This window comes from Globicephala melas, chromosome 7, assembly GCF_963455315.2.
Source record: "Globicephala melas chromosome 7, mGloMel1.2, whole genome shotgun sequence".
NCBI lineage: Eukaryota > Metazoa > Chordata > Mammalia > Artiodactyla > Delphinidae > Globicephala > Globicephala melas.
This window is the reverse complement of record NC_083320.1, coordinates 34,384,329-34,405,503: the sequence shown is the minus strand read 5'-3', so window position 1 is coordinate 34,405,503 and position 21,175 is coordinate 34,384,329. Positions and strand designations below refer to the sequence as shown.

The 21,175-nt window shown below is 40.5% G+C and overlaps 1 protein-coding gene across 3 annotated transcripts in view; it reads right to left on the bottom strand.

Annotated features, from left to right (window-relative positions):
* Positions 1-10,780, bottom strand: part of ORC2 (origin recognition complex subunit 2) — a 56,365-nt gene extending 45,585 nt beyond the window's left edge. For 2 of the 3 annotated variants that reach the window (XM_060302076.2, XM_030855057.2), the window contains exons 1-4: positions 10,509-10,780; positions 7,393-7,447; positions 6,356-6,459; positions 5,746-5,889 (exon numbers count right to left, since the gene is read on the bottom strand). In XM_060302076.2, the coding sequence (XP_060158059.1) occupies positions 5,746-5,889; positions 6,356-6,452 (241 nt within the window). In that variant the 5' untranslated portion in view covers positions 6,453-6,459; positions 7,393-7,447; positions 10,509-10,780. The remainder of the gene's footprint in view (positions 1-5,745; positions 5,890-6,355; positions 6,460-7,392; positions 7,448-10,508) is intronic. The other variant, XM_030855065.2, reaches the window with a different exon arrangement.
* Between the last annotated feature and the right edge of the window lie 10,395 nt (positions 10,781-21,175).

The following is a 21,175-nucleotide window of genomic DNA, read 5'->3' as shown; positions in this document are numbered from 1 at the left end:
AGAGTCAAAGGAAGTAGAATGGTGGCTTCCAGGGGCTGGGGGAAGGGGGGACTGGGCAGTTGTTTAATTGAGTACAGAATTTCAGTTTTGTAAGATGAAAAGAGTTCTAGAGATCGGTTGTAAAATAATGTGAATATACTTAATACTGAACTATATACTTAAAAATAGTTAAGATGGTAAATTTTATATTAATGTATATCTTACCACAATATTTTTTACCACAATTTCAAAAAACAGATTTTTAATTTAACCACAATTAAAAATCTGACATCATCCTTAAGTTCAAAAATGGAACTCTGAATAAGGTTAAGTTAAAAATACTATGGATGGGACTTTCCTGGTGGCACAGTGGTTAAGAATCCTCCTGCCAATGCAGGTGACACAGGTTCGAGCACTAGTCTGGGACGATCCCACATACCGCAGAGCAACTAAGCCTGTGGGCCATAACTACTGAGCCTGCACTCTACAGCCCACGAGCCACAACTACTGAAGCCCACATGCCTAGAGTCCATGCTCCGTAAAGAGAAGCCACCGCAATGACAAGTCCGCACACCACAAGGAAGAGTAGCCCCTGCTCACCGCAACTAGAGAAAGCCCACACACAGCAACGAAGACCCAAGGCAGCCAAAAATAAATAAATAAATAAAATTTAAAAAATACTACGGATGGACCACATATTTGTCTCAGAATTTTCTAACAGCCAACTTATAATCAATTAAAGAATTATTCTGTTCATAAAATTGAAAAACAAATCAATTGTTTAAGAGAAGCATCAATAAGACAAATTGCTCTTGAGGACACCTGTCTGATTGTTTGGGGGAGATCTTTCAGAAAACATTCTGTTTAATGCCTGAGATCACCTAGCACCTCCATGCAATGATTTTTCACCAGAGTGGATGGATTAATAGCATATAAGAGTTATGCCAGGTATGTCAAGATATGTGTTGCTTATAAGAAGCAGCTTATACTTCAATAGTAAGTAAAGGGATTGATTAATAAAGTATTTAAAGGTCCTTGTTGAAAAGTTTTTTCCTTTTAAATATTCCTTAAGATTCTTTGTGAAATGTCTGTGTTTTAAAAGTAATGCTTAACAAGACTTCCCTGGTGTCCCAGTGGTTAAGACTCAGTGCTTCCACTGCAGGGGACACAGGTTCGATCCCTGGTTGGAGAACTAAGTAAGATGTGTGGCCAAAAAAAAAAAAAAAATCCTTACTGTCTTCTGTTTGTAATTAAGGATTAGGCAGAAGCTTATTGTTCAGTATCTCAAATAAAGTTAAGCAAGATGGTAATAGATGTCACCTTTTCTTCCCTAAAGAAAACATTAAAAGAAAACTAAGAAAACTCTCCTTCCTACACCTTATCTGAAACACCACTCTCCACCCCTATACACATTGTGGCAAATAAGAAAAAACAAAACAAAATAGGAAAAGTCATGTTTGCAAGACTTAACTGTAAGTTACGGGCTCCTCTGTCGTACATGCCAATTGGCAAATGAACAGCCCCACTTCCTGCGCTCGAGACAAACTTATGTGTGTGCATGTATGTGCAGACAGACAGAACACACCAAACTGTCAACAGGTCCATGTTCTTTTTTAAAAAATTAATTAATTAATTAATTTATCTTTGGCTGTGTTGGGTCTTTTTTGCTGCGCATGGGCTTTCTCTAGTTGCGGCGAGTGGAGGCTACTCCTCCTTGCAGTGAGTGGGCTTCTCACTGTTGTGGCTTCTCTTGTTGCAGAGCACGGGCTCTAGGCACGCAGGCTTCAGTAGTTGTGGTGCACGGGCTCAGTAGTTGTGGCTCGCCGGCTCTAGAGTGCAGGCTCAGTAGTTGTGGCGCACGGCCTTAGTTGCTCCATAGCATGTGGGATCTTCCTGGATTGGGCTCAAACCCGTGTCCCCTGCATTAGCAGGCAGAGTCTCTTTTTTTCAGTTTACTTTTTTTTTTGATGGGAGTATAATTGCTTTACAATGTTGTGTTAGTTTCTGCTGTACAACGAAGTGGATCAGCTCTATGTATACATATATCCCCTCCCTCTTGGACCTACCTCCCACCCCCACCCCACCCCCAATCCCACCCATCTAGGTCATCACAGAGCACTGAGCTGAGTCCCTGTGCTATACAGCAGGCTCCCACTAGCTATCTATTTTATGCGTGGTAGTGTATATATGTCAATCCTAATCTCCCAATTCATCCCACCCTCCCCTTCCCCTCTGTGTCTACATGTCCGTTCTCTACATCTGCGTCTCTATTCCTGCCCTGCAAATAGGTTCATCTGTACCATTTTTCTAGATTCCACATATATGCGTTAATATACGATATTTGTTTTTGTCTTTCTGACTTACTTCACTCTGTATGACAGACACTATGAACTTTTAAGGGACCACAGGTTAAACAACCACAAAAACAGCTTGGCCTTATCGAGTAAAGTTGAAGACACCCATATCTTATGACCCTGAAATTCCACTACTTGGGATATATTCTAGAAAAACTAGTACATGTGTATACCAGGATAGATGTATATTCATAGCAACATTGTTCTTGATAGCTAAATGGCAGATGGATTCTTAACCACTGCGCCGCCAGGTAAGTCCCAGGTCCATGTTCTTAAAGCATGCATTCTCAACAGGACTAATACTGCTCCTGATGCAACGGAAATGGCTCTTGGTGGGAGGAGGGGGAGTGTGGAAAACATCTTAGATATTGCAATGGTCTGTTGCCCTCCAAAGAATCTTAGAACATAAAGAGATAATCAGCATACATGTAGTATTAAAATTTCATGGGTGGGGGGTGATAAGGAGAAACAGTCTAGAAAGGTTCCTTAGGGGTTAATAATTTTTAAAAGGTTGAGAAATACAGCTTTAAAGCAAAGTTCCCCAACCAGTGTGCAGAAATTAAAGACATGGGTTACAGGTGTGCTGAGTATTGATCCTCTCAGGCCTCTGAGGATGCAGTCAGGGCCTGCAGAGGGGGTGGGAACAGGGGTCAGAAGCCCAAGGCATTTATCCCTGGTCTGGAGCATTTTCCTCTTTTCTTTCTTCTTTTTTTTCTTTGGCTGCACCAGGGATTGAACCTGGACCACAGCAGTAAAAGCACCAAGTCCTAACAACTGGACCACCAGGGAAATCCCAAATTTTCCTCTTTATTTCAGTGTGCCTCCAAATATCATTTGCTGTGGGTGCCGTTACAAGAAAGCACTGAATTTCTACTACAGATACATATTACCATTACAATAAGAAACTATTTTAAAGAAAACACTTAGAAAACATATTGTTTGCAATCTGTTCTTAGGTCTAACACAATAGTCAAGAATCCAAAGTTCTATTCAGAATATGCCCTAAGGGCTTCCCTGGTAGCACACGTGGTTAAGAATTCGCCTGCCAATGCAAGGAACATGGGTTCGAGCCTTGGTCCAGGAAGATCCCACAGGCCGCAGAGCAACTAAGCCCGTGCGCCACAACTACTGAGCCTGCGCTCTAGAGCCTGCAAGCCACAACTACTGAGCCCACGTGCCACAACTATTGAAGCCCACACGCCTACAGCCCATGCTCCGCAACAAGAGAAGCCACCACAATGAGAAGCCCGCGCACGGCAACAAAGAGTAGCCCCCGCTCGCCACAACTAGAGAAAGCCTGTGTGCAGCAACAAAGACCCAACACAACCAAAAATAATAAATAAATAAATAAATAAATAAATAAATAAAAAGAATATGCCCTGTCCAGTAAGCCTACTGAGGGACAATGGTTGTTTTTTGTTTGTTTTTAATTTATTTTTTTAAGATGTTGGGGGTAGGAGTTTATTAATTAATTAATTTATTTTTGCTGTGTTGGGTCTTCGTTTCTGTGTGAGGGCTTTCTCTAGTTGTGGCAAGCGGGGGCCACTCGTCATTGCAGTGCGCGGCCCTCCCACTATCACAGTCTCTCTTGTTGCAGAGCGCAGGCTCAGCAGTTGTGGCTCACGGGCCTAGTTGCTCCGCAGCAAGTGGGATCTTCCCAGACCAGGGCTCGAACCCATGTCCCCTGCATTAGCAGGCAGATTCTCAACCACTGCGCCACCAGGGAAGCCCAATGGTTGTTTTTTATATCATATCATTTAACACTGGGAACAAATCCAGAAACAGTATCACTCAAGAGGTGACAAAAAGGTTGGGAGTAGTCATAGTGGCCATTTATAAGTCAAATATGAGAGAGTAAAAGACATGTACATGAGGGAGACAGGTGGCATAGAAGAGAATTGATGCACAGAGATGACATGAGGGAGACCAGGAGATATGTGAAAGCAAAGTCCCTCATTTCTTAACACACTCCCAGCTCCAATGCCCCTAGTGCCCAACAATACTGAATTTTTTCCTTGATCTTTATTTTTTTAAGTCAACTTAAGTAGGTCTATGCTCCTTGCACCCTAATATAAACCTGTGCTCTTTGAGCCCTAAGTTAAGTAAATTATAATCCAAGAGTAAGATTTTTTAAGCACAGTGTGGCAGGAATCTGGCTTAGGTGTAAAAAAACATAACACCAGCATGCCTAGGTTGGAACACATTACTTCTTGGAATCTTCCTTCTAACTATTTCTGTAAAGAAGATCAAGTTAATAATAAAGTGACTTGCTTTATGAAATTATTTCAAATTAGTTAAAAGTAGAGATATCTCAAAAAAACAACTTTAGAGTGCTTGGTCTGTAGACTATCTTTCTAAAAATATTTAAGCACCAGACTGGTTTTTAAAAAAAAACGAAAGAAAAAAAAAAGGACTATGTATAGATTAAAAAACGTACAGTAGAAACTCAGTGCTTCCAACCTTTCCAACTGTAGAGAAAAAGTCTGAAGCGATGCTCTTCTTTTTTCTTTTTCTAAAATTTATTTATTTTATTTATTTATTTTTGGCTGTGTTGGATCTTCACTGCTGGGCACGGGCTTTCTCTAGTTGCAGTGAGTGGGGGCTAGTCTTGGTTGCGGTGCGCGGGCTTCTCATTGCGGTGGCTTCTCTTGTTGTGGAGCCCGGGCTCTAGGTGCACGGGCTTCAGTAGTTGTGGTGCACGGGCTCAGCAGTTGTGGCTCATGGGCTCTAGAGAGCAGGCTCAGTAGTTGTGGCGCATGGACTTAGTTGCTCCACAGCATGTGGGATCTTCCCGGACCAGGGCTCGAACCTGTGTCCCCTGCACTGGCAGGCGGATTCTTAACTACTGCGCCACCAGGGAAGCCCTGAAGTAATGCTCTTCTGATGAGAAATAAAATAATATAGCACACCACATAAAAAGTTTTGGAGGTGGATGATGGTGATGGTAGCACAACATTATGAATGTATTTAATATAACTGGACTGTACACTTAAAAATGGTAAAGATGGTAAATTTTATGTTATGGGTATCTTACAATTTAAAAAATTGGGAAAGGGACTTCCCTGGTGGTCCACTGGGTAAGACTGTGTGCTCCCAGTGCAGGGGGCCTGGGTTCGATCCCTAGTCAGGGAACTAGATCCCACAGGCCAAAACTAAGAGTCCACATGCTACAACTAAGAAGTCTGCATGCTGCAACTAAGAGCCCACATGCCACAACGAAGATTCTGCATGCCACAACTAAGACCTCGCGCAGCCAAAATAAATTAAAAAGAAAAAAAAAAATTGTAGCACAATGTTGCCTAACCTACCAGACTACTTTTATGTATCCTGCAAAGCAATTTCGGCCACTCACAGAAATATGAGCGTACACTCCCAACTCCAACAACCACCACCCCCCTCACCCCACAAATACCTTGAACATGGCGTCCTAAAACTTCCACATAGTTCTGATCTTTTAAAACTTCCTGGTCATCTTCCTCCAAATCATATTCTGGCTTCTTTATTATTTTTTTTGTGTTGACCAAAAGCTGGGCTCTCTCCTTTTTTATTTTAGCTCCTATAAGAACATCCAAAGAATCAGAACATGACAGGTATAAATTCTTTCTAAACACTACATTTAAATAAATAAACTATACTATTATATTGTCATTACTTAAAAGCTGGAAAAAAATTCAGTGTTTTCTCTTTGATTCAAGTACAGATCTCTCTTCCACAGTTTATAAGTTAAAAAAACAAAACCTTTAAATTATATATTTTGGGGGGTCAAAATAACTATACATTTTAATTACAATGGGTGGTTATCACTTACCGCCACTACTGAGCATTTCACATTAGATGAGGCTTTATTATTTTTAATTTTCAGTACATTTTGAATGGAATAAACTAAAAATTAAGATTTGCAGTCTTACTAGATCAAATATTCTGTGCTGTATTTTCAAAATAGAAGATTAAATTATTTTTAAAAGTGAAATAATACATAACCATTATATAAGCATCCCTTCAACTGTATAATCATTCAGTACCTCCTTCTCTATCAAGAATGTGATTAAGAACATCATCATCTCCCACAAACTGAACCTCCAGCATCTTGTCTTCCTTTGATTCCAGCTTGCTCATCATTGCCAACCTAAACAAAAGCAATGAAGCACTCAAAAGTGATGAAAAATTCATATCAACAGCCAAATAAACATTCACATAATGAATACATGTATTTGCATAAAAGTTTTAAAAGTCTTTAAGTATGAAAAATACATTGTCATTATTGTATCAATATTGTGTTTTTGATAATAAGTAACTCAATTCTTTATCTGAAAAATGGAAGAGAGGAAGAAGTGCCTGAGATTAGGAAAAAGCCAAATCCAATCAAGGCAACTAAAATATAATGACAAGAAAACAATTCTGCCTGTAAAGAAAGCTCTAACCAATATACAGAATAACAACATTATTAGAAAGGGGGAGGTTAATACATGAGAGTTTAGAAAAGGGGCAGCCAAACAAAGAATAATGGTTTGGTGGATTTTCATATCTGTTCGCTAGAAAGATATAGTCCACTGGGGGAAGTCTGTGTGCTTCACTGGTGTACCAAGACTGGATCAAATAATTTTCAAGCATCTCCCTTTACTATTAAATTGCATGCTCACCAAACAACCTTACAATCATGAATATGGCTTTCTAGGTATCTTGGTAACTAAAGAGTAAGCATGAATCTTTCCAGTACTTTAGAATCAGTTCTTCACTGAACAAATTTCGGATTTGGCAAGCAAAAGTTTGATCAACTCTGGCTACGCTGACAAAATTTAATTTCAGAACTTATAATGCTAATGCCTGAAACAAATAAACGATTCCAACTAGTTGTCAGCTAATCAGTTTACTCAAAAAATGAATTTTTTTCTCTCTTCTCTCTCTCATAAATCCTATTTATGCCTTTTCCCCTGACAAGAGGATCTACTGATTGAGTCCCCCATGAGTCAGTTATCTGCATGCAGATAACTCACTAAATGTTGCCAAGTTTTCTTTTGTAACTAGCACACTTAAATGATTTGTCTCAGTTTTCATTTACCTTTAAAGGTACTACATATTCTGCAGCTGGGAAATTCAAGTAGAGTCACCTGTAACTGGAAAAAGAACTCAGTCAGGCCAGCTAACAGGAAAACGACAGCAACCAAAGAAGTTCATGAGTTTTAACAACCAAGATGAGTAGATAAAGGCAGATCTTAGAAAGCCAAAGTTGTTATGATGGCACAGTAAAGGGCAAAATGACCATTACCATTTTGGCCAGGGAGCCTCAGAGACTGAGAAGATCTAACTTGTGGGGGCAAGTAGGTGGAGGGAGGCCAAAATGTGAGCACTTACTATGTGCTAGACACTCTTCTCAATATTCTATATGTATTCTCATTTAATCCTCACAACAATTCCATTAGGTTTATACTTTGTGTACAAAGATTATACTTCATCTATAATTTATATGGCCACTGCCAGTAGAACATATCCATTTGGACCAACCTCCTAGTCATGATACTGCTTCTTATTATGGGGAACTGGGTGTATTAGAGAAGAAGTTTAATGCATATGTGACATTTATACAAAATTAAGAAACACAACTTCTTTCTATCTGTATAAAATAAAGTTTTTTAAGGGGCTGTTTGTCAGGCACTGTGTTAGGCACTTTTATGTATACCAGATCAATAAATCCTCAGATTCTCTGAGATGGTTAAAATATATTTAATTCCCCTAATTTACAGATGAGTAAACTGAGGTTAAAGATTAAATTACTCCTTCAAATTCACACAATCAGAAAGTGTGTTAGGGCTGAAACCCAAGTTTAACTAATTCCAAAGACCCTGATCATTTTATTAAATGACACAACTTCTCCTGCCATTAAATACAAACCTGTTATCCTAAATGCTTGTCTTGACCTCTGGAAACTATTCATAATATGTTTAGTCATTCTCCCACACAGCGGTTCAAATATCCAAGAACTTCTACAGTTCCTCTAGGTTTCTAGTTCATTAGGTTAAACATCACTAGTTCTATCAAGCATACTTTTAAGAGCAGCATAGGCTACATTATTTAAAACTACATACTGCTGTGTTCTACAAAGGATTTGAAGCAATAACAATAAGCAGTGCAATACAACAAATGATAAACTATACACACTAATAGGGAATCTGGGTCAGGGAAAATATAAAGGCAGAACATAAAATCACACAAAGAATTTGGGCTCTTAGCTTCCTGGCAATCAAAAGGAGTAAAGGTCAGTTACATTACCTCTTATTAGCAAAAGTTTAGTAGTCCCTTCAGGGGGAAAAAAAGATTTTCAAGGAAAATTTAAAAACAAATATTCTAGACAACTTAATATTGTCCTAGGCAATTTCCGTACGGTATTTTATGTAAGAATTGTCTGGACAGAGGCAGCCTAACTTAGTCTTGTTTGTAGCCAAATGCATTTATACGTAATTTTCTTTTCTAGATATTAAGGGCATCTTATTATGCAGTACAGAATCAAAAAACTGAAATTTCTACAAAAACCTTGAAAGAAACCTTTCCTTCCTTCTTCTCCAACATTTTCTGAAAACAAAAACAAAAAAACCCCAGTACAATCGCATAATAAAATGAAAATATTTAGTGACCACTTACTCTTCAAGGCACTGTCTTGGTGCTTACTTTTAAGTAGACTCTTTTCAAGGAGTTAACAAGGTAATACAGCAGCACCAAATGAGCAGTTACCACAATACACTCTCCTTTGAGAGCAAATAAAAGATTTGCTACAATTTAAAAAAAAACATAATCCTTTAAAAAAAGAAGGTGGTATAGTTTAGTGGCTATGCACCAATTTTAATACCAGATAAACCTGGGTTCCGATCTTAACTCCACACTTACAACTGTGTGACTCTGGACAAAGTTGTGACGATTAAATGAGACCATGTGCTTGGCCTATGAAAATGCTAACTAGGTTCCTTACTACGGGTATTTTTACTTTAAATTTCAACTTAACCATGCAGATCTCTTATACAACTCCATATCCCAACTAATGTCTGACGAAATAAAATTCATATTTTATGGCAAGACGATTTAAACATATTTAAATATAAACATAAAATTTTTCTTTGCCTACTTGGGCCTCCTCCCTCCACTTTAGTGTGTATTGCGCATCTGCATTAACCAGACCTCTTTAGGAGATAACTTCCTTCTTATCTTGTCAGGGGCCAGCATGACCCATGACCCACTCTTTGCTTTGTATGTGTAGATTTGGATTGTGTAAACTGTCAATAATACGCCATTTAATGTACAGCCCACAGTCTCAAAAACATCTAACAGTGCTTTGACTTCTAACAAACGGAACAGTTCTTAGAGCTTTCTGAGAGGCTGTTCTCAGAGTTATAACCCTGTTTGGCTCAAATAAAATTTTCCACTTCTTTCTTAGATCGACTACTGATCAATTTTCGTCAGCACATCTAACAGAAAAAAGTGCTCAATAAATGTTGAATGAATGATGCCCATTTAATGTGCAGTGCCATCACACAAAGGTGTAGGGCCATGCTATTTTTCTTCAGATTGCAATTGAACTAGGGGAAGGTGTAGTGGTTCTATTAGGATTTCAGCTGTAAAGCGAAAAGTACTGCATCAGCTTGTTTTAACTTAAAAAGCTCTACCAAAGGAGCCTGGTTTATCAACATTTTACAACCAAGCATTGTCCCAGGGTGACTGTATTCAGTTAGGATTCATTTGGTGCTTCCAGGCTGGGATGACATCAAAGGGTTCTCGCTCCAGTGGTAGTTCTGGGACAAGATCTCTTCCTCCTCAGCCCTCATTGTACGTGTTCCTCTCCCAGGACATCTTACTACTTTCGGTATGGATTTTTACAGTTCTCCCTCTGCACGCGGAAGGCTCATCACGCCGGAAAACAGATACGTTGGTAACAGACACCCCTTGCACAGAAGGCCCATCACTACTGGACAGAGGAACGGTCTTTAAAGAGGGAGCCTCTCACCCCAACAAATATTTACTGACTTCGGTCTGGGCCTCGCGCAACTGACCAGCTGGCCGTTCTCGGCCAGCCGAGGGTCCTCAGGGCAGCGGGGCCGGAGGCAGCCTGGGGAGGGCAGAGAGGGAGGCGCAGCGACGCTGCCCGGAGTGCCGAGGTGAAGGTCGGGGACTGGGTGCACCTGGACTCACCTCACAAGCCCCGAGCTAAGCAGGAGAGGGAGGCAAGCTGCCCCGCCGCCCAACCACGCACCGCCAGGTCTCCGGGTGGCGCGGCTGCGGTCGCCTCGTGCCTGCCGGACGCTACCCCGCTGAATCGTCGCCGCTGGAAAAGCGGCTTCGGCCCCAGCGGGAAAGGCCAATTCTTTTAGGCAGTGCAGAAGCAGGGTCGCGGGGTCGCGGGGTCAAGCAGGTCCGCTCCGGAGGCCAGCGAGTGGGGCGGGGGATGGGCAGCCTCCCTCCTTCACACCGAATCTCCCGCCCTGCTCAGGAGGCGGAGCCCCAGGGAGCCAATAGGAAGTGGCGTTGGCTGAGAGCGATGGCTCTGCCCGCCAGTCGGCGCCGGTCTGATGGCCTCGCCCACAAGAAACCCGAAGAAAACGAATCCCTAAGCACTGGGTTCTGGGCTTTGCTTTTCCTCTTTCCGTTTCCGGTGAAGGGAGAAGGAAGTGTTGGTTGGATCTGAGGAAACTGGAGGAGTTGGAGTGGGCTGAGTGGGCTCTGTGGCTTGACGCAATCTTGAAAGTGTTCATTGGTTTCTCTTTATACCTTCTTTTGAGGAAAAAGATAATGGGAATGAATTTGAGTTTATTTATTTATTTATAACGTTACCTCATTTGGCGTGAAAGGTAGGATCAAGTGCATCTTAGGGGTTTGGGGTGGGGAGGCGGGGAGCAATGCTCTCTAGTAAGAAGAGAATTTTGGCTGGGGCACTGAATGTGGAGATGGGAATCAGACTGCTAATAGGATGAAGAGACAGGGAAAATAGAAGGAATAGATGCAGAGAAAGCTGAGGCAAAAGATAATGAGGAAGAAAAAGAATGAACCTGCTGGAGTAACAGTGTCACCCACTAATAATACGATTTTATTTGGATTCATTCATTCATTCAAAACAAAACCTGCGTACAAGATAATAACGTTACACTTTTGAGCGAGCTGAGCACGGTCTCTGCCCTCACAGTAGATCCTATAGGGGAAGATACTGAATAGACAATATAGAGAAAAATGCTACGATTTGGGAAGTCCAGTGTTTATCGAACCACTGGAAGTAGTATCTAATTAAAGTACAGCAAGATTCAGGAACAATTTTCTTGGAAGAAGAGATATTTAAACGGAAACCTGAGGACTGAGTAGCTTTAAGCCAGAAAAAGAGGAGGGGTAAAGTTTTCCAGGTAGAAGGCCCAAATCAATATAGTGGGTGTATAAAGAGGCAAGTGCCACAAGTGCCAACGTTGGATCTGTTGTTATGAAGGGCTAGTTTGGCCCTTAGGGCACTAGTCAGATTTGTATTGAAAGATCATTCTGGATAAAGGAGGTAAAATGTGGGAGCAGAGGGAAGGAAGAGACAGATGGAGTCACACCATTTTGGAAGCTGTTTAGGACATCAGATTGGGAAATGGAAATGGTTGTAGCCTGGATAGCTCAGTATTCCATTTTGTTTAGCAGGATTTAAGAAAACAAAAGAGAAAGGTAATTTTCTGTACATTGGAGATAAAGAATTTGGGGGACTGAGTAGAGAGAAGATGAAAGAAAATGTAGCCAACAGTTAACAGTGAAGTGCTTGAAAAGTTCTTAAAAATGTGAAGATCTGGGAATATTTAATATTCAACTAATATGTTCTTTATGTTTCTGTGATGTAAACTCTCTTCCATCTCCCCCTCCAATCTTCACTAAACTCTTCTGCAAAGTCAGAGGACTTGGTGTGAGCAGTGGGTTTTGATTTTGTTTTTAATGGTATATGTGTGGAAAATAGAGGGAAGGAGCTGAGTTTCCCTTCTAGATTGAAACTAGGCTAGATAAAAACAAAGAGCCATACCATTCAGAATGGAGATCCAGAATTCAGAAGTGGAAGTTGAAGATAGAGGTGATCATAAAATGGCAACTCCTGCATGTATTCACACACATTTTGTGTAGAACATTAGAACATTAGATTTTTCCAAGAGAAAGAGAGGACCAAGTCAATTTTGTGTATATCTTAAGGGGGTAGAGATGCCAGCAGTTAATTGGGTTATAGTTTGAAATTTAGGGCTAGGCTTTAAAAGTCTCTAATAGAATCTGATTAAACATGGTGAATTGAACACTGTCTTGAAATCCCACTAAAATAACAGAGTCAAAAATATTTTTTTGAAGTATAAACATACACACAAAAGAACAGGAAAGGAAGTGAGATAAGTTAATAAAATTTTGGAAGATGTATAGTGATCAGGCAAAGCAGAGTAAGCTGAAACCCAGGCCAGCAAAGGATGACGACAATAAGTCTGTTCCTGTCTTAGAACTCCAGTTAGTCTCAGGAATTAGTGTACAGGAACCTCTGAAGTCAGAAGAGGAGAATGGGACTGAGAACTGGAGAAATGGTCAAAGTCTGAAACAAGGAACAATTAGATCCTACATCTCTTGTCATACATAGCATAATAGCAGGCGTTTACAAGGTGAACCAGAGGATTGAGACTCAACAGAGTAGAAATGAGAAGTCATACTGAGTTTGGGGGTGGGGGTGGAACTGGAAGATTATGTGGGAGACTAGGAATTTTCTCTTGTTTGGCTCCCAGAGCACTGGCAACTAATCATTTATTTAAACACTTCTTCTTCAGAAGACTGATGAGAAGATGAGGAGGCCAGTGGGAAAAGCCAGTTGATCTGTTGATCCACATTGAAACCTGCTAGCTGATAATCCCTGCCCCTGCAGGCAGACTTTCCAGTCAATTTTTGCTTCACCAAACTTGAATAAAGCCTCAACTCTGAAAGAGACAAAATAAATAGACCAGGAGCAAAAAGATTATGTAGGAACCAGAAGAAAATTTATTCTGAACTGTAATTACAAATACCTCAGAGATAAAGACTTTATGAAAGAAGGAATATAAAAAAGAATGTGGGTCATCAAGTTTAGATTTCTAAAGAAATAACTTAAAATTTTAAACAACAGACTGCAGCATCAAGATATCAGCTGCACAGTTTTTTTCACCAATGATCTCATTTGTCAGCACAACAAATCAGAATGTCTTTATGTATTTCTTCCTCAGGAAGGTGACTGAGTTAAAAAATGTGAAATCATTTTTTCAAGTTTAATTATTTTTATATTCAAACAAGAGGTTTTTACCCAAACCATATTTTAGAAGATCAAATTCAAGAATACCAGTTCCTATGTTGCAAATTGAAATATAACTTAAATAGCTGCATAGATGTCAGTGAAAGATCTAGGTTAATCAACCAGGACCAGGTAGTTCTTGCGGACAAGTTAAGAGATATTTGCATTTGTTCCTAAATTTGGGAAACTCAATTAACTTTTGTTTTTATTGCCAGTCTTATGAAAAGCTTTATATTGATACTTTTGCTGTTTGAAAAAATCCATTTTGTCTTTGGGTCTTCTTTTTTGAACTGTTCAGTTTAGTCAATGAACTCTGAGCGCCTACCTGTACCAGGACCATAGCGCCCAGGTATGTCCCTTACCCTTAAGATTCTAGTTGGGTAGAAGGAATCAGATAATTTCAATACTAAGGTGTTAAGTGCAAAGATAGAATTTACTGAGAACTGCTAGGACAAATACCATTTAGCTCAGGCTGGTGGGTAAGTGAGTAAGAGGGTGGGGTAGCAGAGTAAAGGCCATTCCAACTTTAAACGGTAGAGAACGGGGGGGGGGGGGTGGAGAAGGAATTGCAGGAAGAAAGTATGGTAATACAAACTGGGTGTGGTAATACAAAGTTTGGTGTTACTTAAATCTTAAGTGTAAGTAAGAATGATAGGAGAGGGACTTCCCTGGTAGTCCAGTGGTAAAGAATTCGCCTTACAATGCAGGGGATGCAGGTTCAATCCCTGGTCAAGAAACTAAGATCCCACATGCCATGGGCAACTAAGCCCGCATGCCACAATTACTAACCTCATATGCCGCAAACTACAGAGCACACGTGCCCCGAAGCCTGCACGCCACAACTAGAGAGAAGCCTGAGCACCATGTCGAAGAGCCTGCACGCTGCAATGAAAGATCCTGCATGCTGCAACTAAGACCTGACACAGCCAAAAATAAATTAAATAAATAATAAATAAATCTTAAAAAAAAAAAGAATGATAGGAGATGGGTTGGGAGAAGTAAAGGCCAGGCTAAAGAACATAGAATTTATCCTCTGTGATGGAACCATTGAATAATTGATAGGAGTTTTATATTAATCACTAAAGGAAGATAAATTTGAGAGGAGCATGGGGTCTAGTTAGGAGGCTATCAAAGCAGTGTGGATATGAAGTAAGACATGAATTTGAGCTGTGGTAGTAAAAGTTGAGAGGAAATGATGGATTTGCAAAAAAAAGGCAAAGTCAGCAAGATTTGGAGACTGGTTATAGAGGTAAGGGAGAGGAAAGATATAATTCCCAGGTTTCTGGTTTGGTTGCTTGGGTATAAGTTCCCAATTGTGCTATGAAAGAGAGATTACAAATAGAGGGAAGGAGTAGAAGAATTGAGTTTAGCTTGAGGCATCTTGACTTTGAAGTGCCTGAGGGATATTCAAACATCCTGCAAACAGTTGGATATGAGTTTGAAATTCATTCAAGAGGTCAAGGCCGAGAGACAGAGAGAGAGAGAGAGAGAGAGAGAGAGAGAGAGATCTAGGGGTCATTAGTGTATAGATTAAATCCAAAGGGGGAAAATTAAGAATTACCCAGAGATGTTGAGTACAGTAAGAAATTAAGTGAGATACTTCATCTTTTGAGGCAGGCAGCAAGGAGATGAGGATAGTTGCAGATATAGTTGTTCTTTGAAGTGGTAGGTGAGAAGAGGAAATTAAGAGTGTTCTAGCTTGATGACCTCCATTTTATGGAGGAAGCAAGAGTTGAGGCTGCTGAGAAAGTGATACTTAAAGTGATAAAGCTTTGGGACAGAAACTGAAAGGAATAGAACTAGGGCAGGCCAAGAAGTACAAGGACCTCAAAGTGTTGGGGGCTTAAGTTTGGGGCCAGTGAAATTGTATTGATGCCCATAGTGTTCAATGGCCTGATTAAGGTATTAGAGAAGGCAAATTGCAACATTGATATAAAAGAATATTTTTTAATGGAATGGATTACTGCCTTTCTTATATTGTCGTTACTGTTTTATATATTTCTTTAGGAAAACATTCTTACTGAGTCAGTGGTTCTGGATGGAGGAAGGAAAGTTTAGGTATGAATGCCAGAAGATTGTCATAGGATTAAAGAGGGTCTTCAATGATGACTGCACATGAGAATTACCTGGGGAGCTTTTAAAACTACTGATGCTGGGCTTCCCTGGTGGTGCAGTGGTTAAGAATCCGCCTGCCAATGCAGGGGACACAGGTTCGAGCCCTGGTCCAGGAAGATCCCACATGTCGTGGAGCAACTAAGCCAGTGCACCACAGTTACTGAGCCTGCACTCTACAACCCGTGAGCCACAACTACTAAGCTCACGAACCACAGTGACTGAAGCCCACACGCCTACAGCCCATGCTCCACAACAAGAGAAGCCACCTCAATGAGAAGCCCACGCACTGCAACAAAGAGTAGCGCCCGCTCACCACAACTAGAGAAAGCCTGCATGCAGCAATGAAGACCCAACGCAGTCAAAAATAAAATAAATTTACTTTAAAGAAAACAAACAAACTACTGATGCCATATCCCAATTCCAGAGGGTCTCAATGTGGCCTGGTCATCAGAATTTAAAAAAGAAATTCCCAGGGACTTCCCTGGTCGTCCAGTGGGTAAGACTCTGAGCTCCCAGTGCAGGGCTCCTGGGTTTGATTCCTGGTTGGGGAACTAGATCCTGCATGCGTGCCGCAACTAAGAGTCCCCATGCCACAACCCTGCAGGCCACAGCAAAGATCCTGTGTGCTGCAACGAAGACCCGGTGCAGCCAAAAAAAAAAAAAAAAAAAAATTCCCAGATGATTTTAATGTTCAGCTAGGGGTGAAAACCACTGAGCTAGGGAGAATGAAAACTGGCAATAAATTATCAGATATGAAGTGACCTAGATGCTATGCATTAAACACACACTTGATAGGGGTACAGTAGGTCTAGAATGTCAGTGGCAGATGCCTCAGCAAGTAATTTCTACTGAGATATATTTAAAGATATCAATTGATTTTAATCATACTCAGGAAACAAAAGTGATTACCTCTTAGCGTCTAGGAATAAAAGAATATGGTAACCAGAAGCTATTTTATCTGCAGGATTTTCTTGAACCAGGGATAATGAGGCCTTCATAAATCACACACAAATTAGCAGTGAAAGATTTGGCAGAGTAAGCCCTAAAAAATGTGCACACAGTAATTCAAGTTCTGGGAAACTAGATATAGACTATAATCTTCGATTCAGAAATAATTTTACAGTGTGCATAACACCATTATTTATAGCAGTTGATAATAAATTAATGTCTACAGATTTCTTAAAATCCTGTGATTAATCTTTTTGAATGTAATAGTGCTTTTTAGTTAAATTATACAGTGATTCAGAGCATAAGATTGTACTGGTTAACATAACCTGTCATAAAAAAAAGTTTTCATCATTCAATGTGTACTAAACATTGTTCCCTAAGACAAAGTGACAAAAGTGATTGGCCCTTCAAGTTTTAAAAGTCAGTACCACCCCTTTCTGATATAACATCTTGAACAAAACTAGGGCTGTTACCACAGATTATATCCATCCTATTTGGATTATGACCTAGGACCACAGTTAGACCTTTAGAGGCCCTAAACACAAAAGACTTTTATTTCTACCCTCTCCCATGTAGTTTAAAATAACATTAAATCATAAAATAATTTCAAGTAAGTCTAACAAAATACTGATTTCTTCCTAAGTTACCTGGCCACTTTTTTCCACGGTGGTTGGGAGGAAGGAAGTAAAATATTTTTATGTTCTGTATTTTGGGAACCTCTTCTTTTTTTTTTTTTTTTTTGCGGTACACGGGCCTCTCACGGTTGTGGCCTCTCCCGTTGCAGAGCACAGGCTCTGGACACGCAGGCTCAGCAGCCATGGCCCCCGGGCCTAGCCGCTCTGCGGCATGTGGGATCTTCCCAGACCGGGGCACGAACCCGCGTCCCCTGCATCGGCAGGCGGACTCTCAACCACTGCGCCACCAGGGAAGCCCTGGGAGCCTCTTCTTTATTATGGTCTAAACCAGCTTTTCTCAATTGAGGTTCCTCATATGAACCACAGAAAGACTATTTTCTCATTTCTCCAGAGAATGGTACATAATTAAGGATAGTACACAATTAGAACCATTGTATATATGTAGGAGAAAAGTTTATTTATAACTATGGATACCTAGGGTATTAGGACTCAATTCTTTCATGGATTTAATTTGCCTGTTAGTTATCTAGCTCTACTGAGGTCAAATCTCCCCTTCCTTCCCAACTCCCACAGGGGCCTTGGCCTTGTGGGGATAGGGCAAGTGTACCAATAGCTGAGAACAATCAACATTTTATGAAGCAGTATCTTGATAGTTAAGTGCATAAGTCTGTGAGCCTGAGTGTCTGGGTTCAATCTCAGCTCTACCATTTACTAGCTCTGTGACCTTGGACAGATGAACTTTCCTTTTCTTATAAAGGAAGAATAACTACTTATCAGACACTTGTATTAACTGAATATTGAATTGTGGCACTTTCATCAAAGTGTTTAGAACGGTGCCTGGCACATCCTAGCACTGAATAAATGTTGTTTTTGTTTAATACATCTTTGGACCATAAAGTATTGTGACCTGGACCAGACTTGTATGTGTGTGGAGGGATAGTACCTCCATTATCTTATTAATAGTCACTATTTTATTACAGTACCTTAAAGTGACTTTCCCCTTTGTACTTTCTCTGTATTTTCTAAGGTTTTCAAAATGAGCAAGTAATACTTTCTTTTTTTGGCTGCACTGCATGGCACGCGGGATCTTACTTCCCCGACAGGGATCAAACCCATGCCTCCAGAAGTGGAAGTGTGGAGAATTAACCATGGGAATGCCAGGGAAGCCCCAAGTAATACATTTTTAATAAAAGGAAAATTGAAACTGTCAACTGGTAAAACTCATTCTTCCTAACTAATGCAGAACTAGAGGAGAAAAAAACCAGGCTTGGTGAGTTGCCTTAAGCCACTCTTCTGGAACTGCTAATCTACACCAGCAATTTTGGATTAAGGCATAAGATATAAAAGAGAAAACAAAGTTTTGGTCCATCAATAAGGAATAATAGCCATAAGGAACAGGTATAGAAGAGATTTTTCTAGGGAGTGCATGTAAAGGGAAGGGAAAAGGAGGCCTGGGGCTCAGCCCTTCATTAAACCCACATTCCAAGAGAAGGCTAAATAAAGTATTACCTTTAGAAAACACAATGTGGGAAAGAGTGAAAAAAATTATTGATTAGAGAACTAACTGCTGGTAAGACTGTCAGGAAAACAGGCACTTTCATACATTGCTGAAGAGTGTAAATTGTACTGTAATAATGATGGCTCCTCGTATAAGGACCCAGGAAAGAAAATTAGTCCTAACGTCTCAGTATTAGAAACAGTCGTGCTTCACCTGAGAAGTTGATTTGTTCTATCTTAAGGATATCTGAAAATCACATGACTAATCTATGCCTCTTTGTATTTGGCTGCTATAAAGTTGAGAGAAATTTGTATCTCAACAATAACATAAAAGTATGAACACATTTTATGTATTAATTTCACACATGCCTACATGTTATTTCTTATTTTGGGTGCTATATGTAATTTTATATATTGCCTTAATTTTATAAATTTCCTTAATACGGTATCATATAAATTAAAAAGTTCAGGGAGATAGGTTCAAGATGGCAGAGTAGAAGGACATGCACTCACTCCCTCTTGCGAGAGCACTGAAATCATAACTAACTGCTGAACAGTCATCGACAGGAAGACACTGGAACTCACCAAAAAAGATACCCCATATCCAAAGATAAAGGAGAAGCTGCAGTAAGATGGTAGGAGGGGCACAATCACAATAACATCAAATCCCATAACCGCTGGGTGGGTGACTCACAAACTGGAGAACAATTATACCACAGAAGTCCATCCACTGGAATGAAAGTTCTGAGCCACACGTCAGGCTTCCCAACCTAGGGTCTGGCAATGGGAGGAGGAATTCCCAGAAAATCAGACTTTGAAGGATAGTGGAATTTGATTGCAGGACTTTGACAGGACTGGGGAAAACAGAGACTCCACTCTTGGAGGGCACACACAGAGTAATGTGTACATCAGGACCCAGGGGGAAGGAGCAGTGACCCCATAGGAGACTGAACCAGACTTACCTGCTAGTACTGCAGGGTCTCTGCAGAGGTGGGGGACGGCTGTGGCTCACTGTGGGGACAAGGACACTGGCAGCAGAAGTTCTGGGAAGTACTCCTCGGTATGAGCCATCCCGCAGTCCACCATTAGCCCCACCAAAGAACCTGTATGTAGGCTCCAGTGCTGGGTCACCTCAGGCCAAACAACCAACAGGAAGGGAACTCAGCCCCACACATCAGCAGACAAGGGGATTTAAGTTTTACTGAGCTCTGCCCACCAGAGCAACATCCAGCTCTACCCACCACCAGTCCCTCCCACTAACAATCCTGCAGCCTGTGGAATGAAAACCACTCACAGAAATATATACAAAATGAAAGGCAGATCACTATGTACCAGATGAAGAAACAAGATAAAACCCCAGACAAACAACTAAATGAAGTGGAGATAGGCAGCCTTCCAGAAAAAGAATTCAGAATAATGATAGTGAAGATGATCCAGGATCTCGGAAAAACAATGGAGGCAAAGATCGAGAAGATGCAAGAAATGTTTAACAAAGACCTAGAAGAATTAAAGGACAAAAACCCAGAGATGAACAATACAATAACTGAAATGAAAACTACACTAGAAGGAATCAAGAGCAGAATAACTGAGGCAGAAGAACGGATAAGTGACCTGGAAGACAGAATGGTGGAAATCACTGCCGCAGAACAAAATAAAGAAAAAAGAATGAAAAGAAATTAAGACAGCCTAAGAAGCCTCTGGGACAACATTAAATGCACCAACACTCGCATTATAGGGGTCCCAGAAGAAGAGAGAGAAGAGAGAAAGGACCTGAGAAAATATTTGAAGAGATTACAGTCGAAAACTTCCCTAACATGGGAAAGGAAATAGCCATCCAAGTCCAGGAAGCACAGAGAGTCCCAGGCAGGATGAAGCCAAGGAGAAACACTCCGAGACACATAGCAATCAAACTGAAAAAAATTAAAGACAAAGAAAAATCATTAAAAGCAACAAGGGAAAAATGACAAATACATACAAGGGAACTCCCATAAGGTTAACAGCTGACTTCTCAGCAGAAACCCTACAAGACAGAAGGGAGTGGCAGGATATATTTACAGTGATGAAAAGGAAGAACCTACAACCAAGATTACTCTACCCAGCAAGGATCTCATTCAGATTCAATGGAGAAATCAAAAGCTTTTCAGACAAGCAAAAGCTAAAAGAATTCAGCACCACCAAACCAGCTCTACAACAAATGCTAAAGGAACGTCTCTAAGTGGGAAACAAGAGAAGAAAAGGACCTACAAAAACAAACCCAAAACAATTAAGAAAATGGTAATAGGAACATACATATCGATAATTACCTTAAACATGAATGGATTAAATACTCCAACCAAAAGACACAGACTGGCTGAATGGAC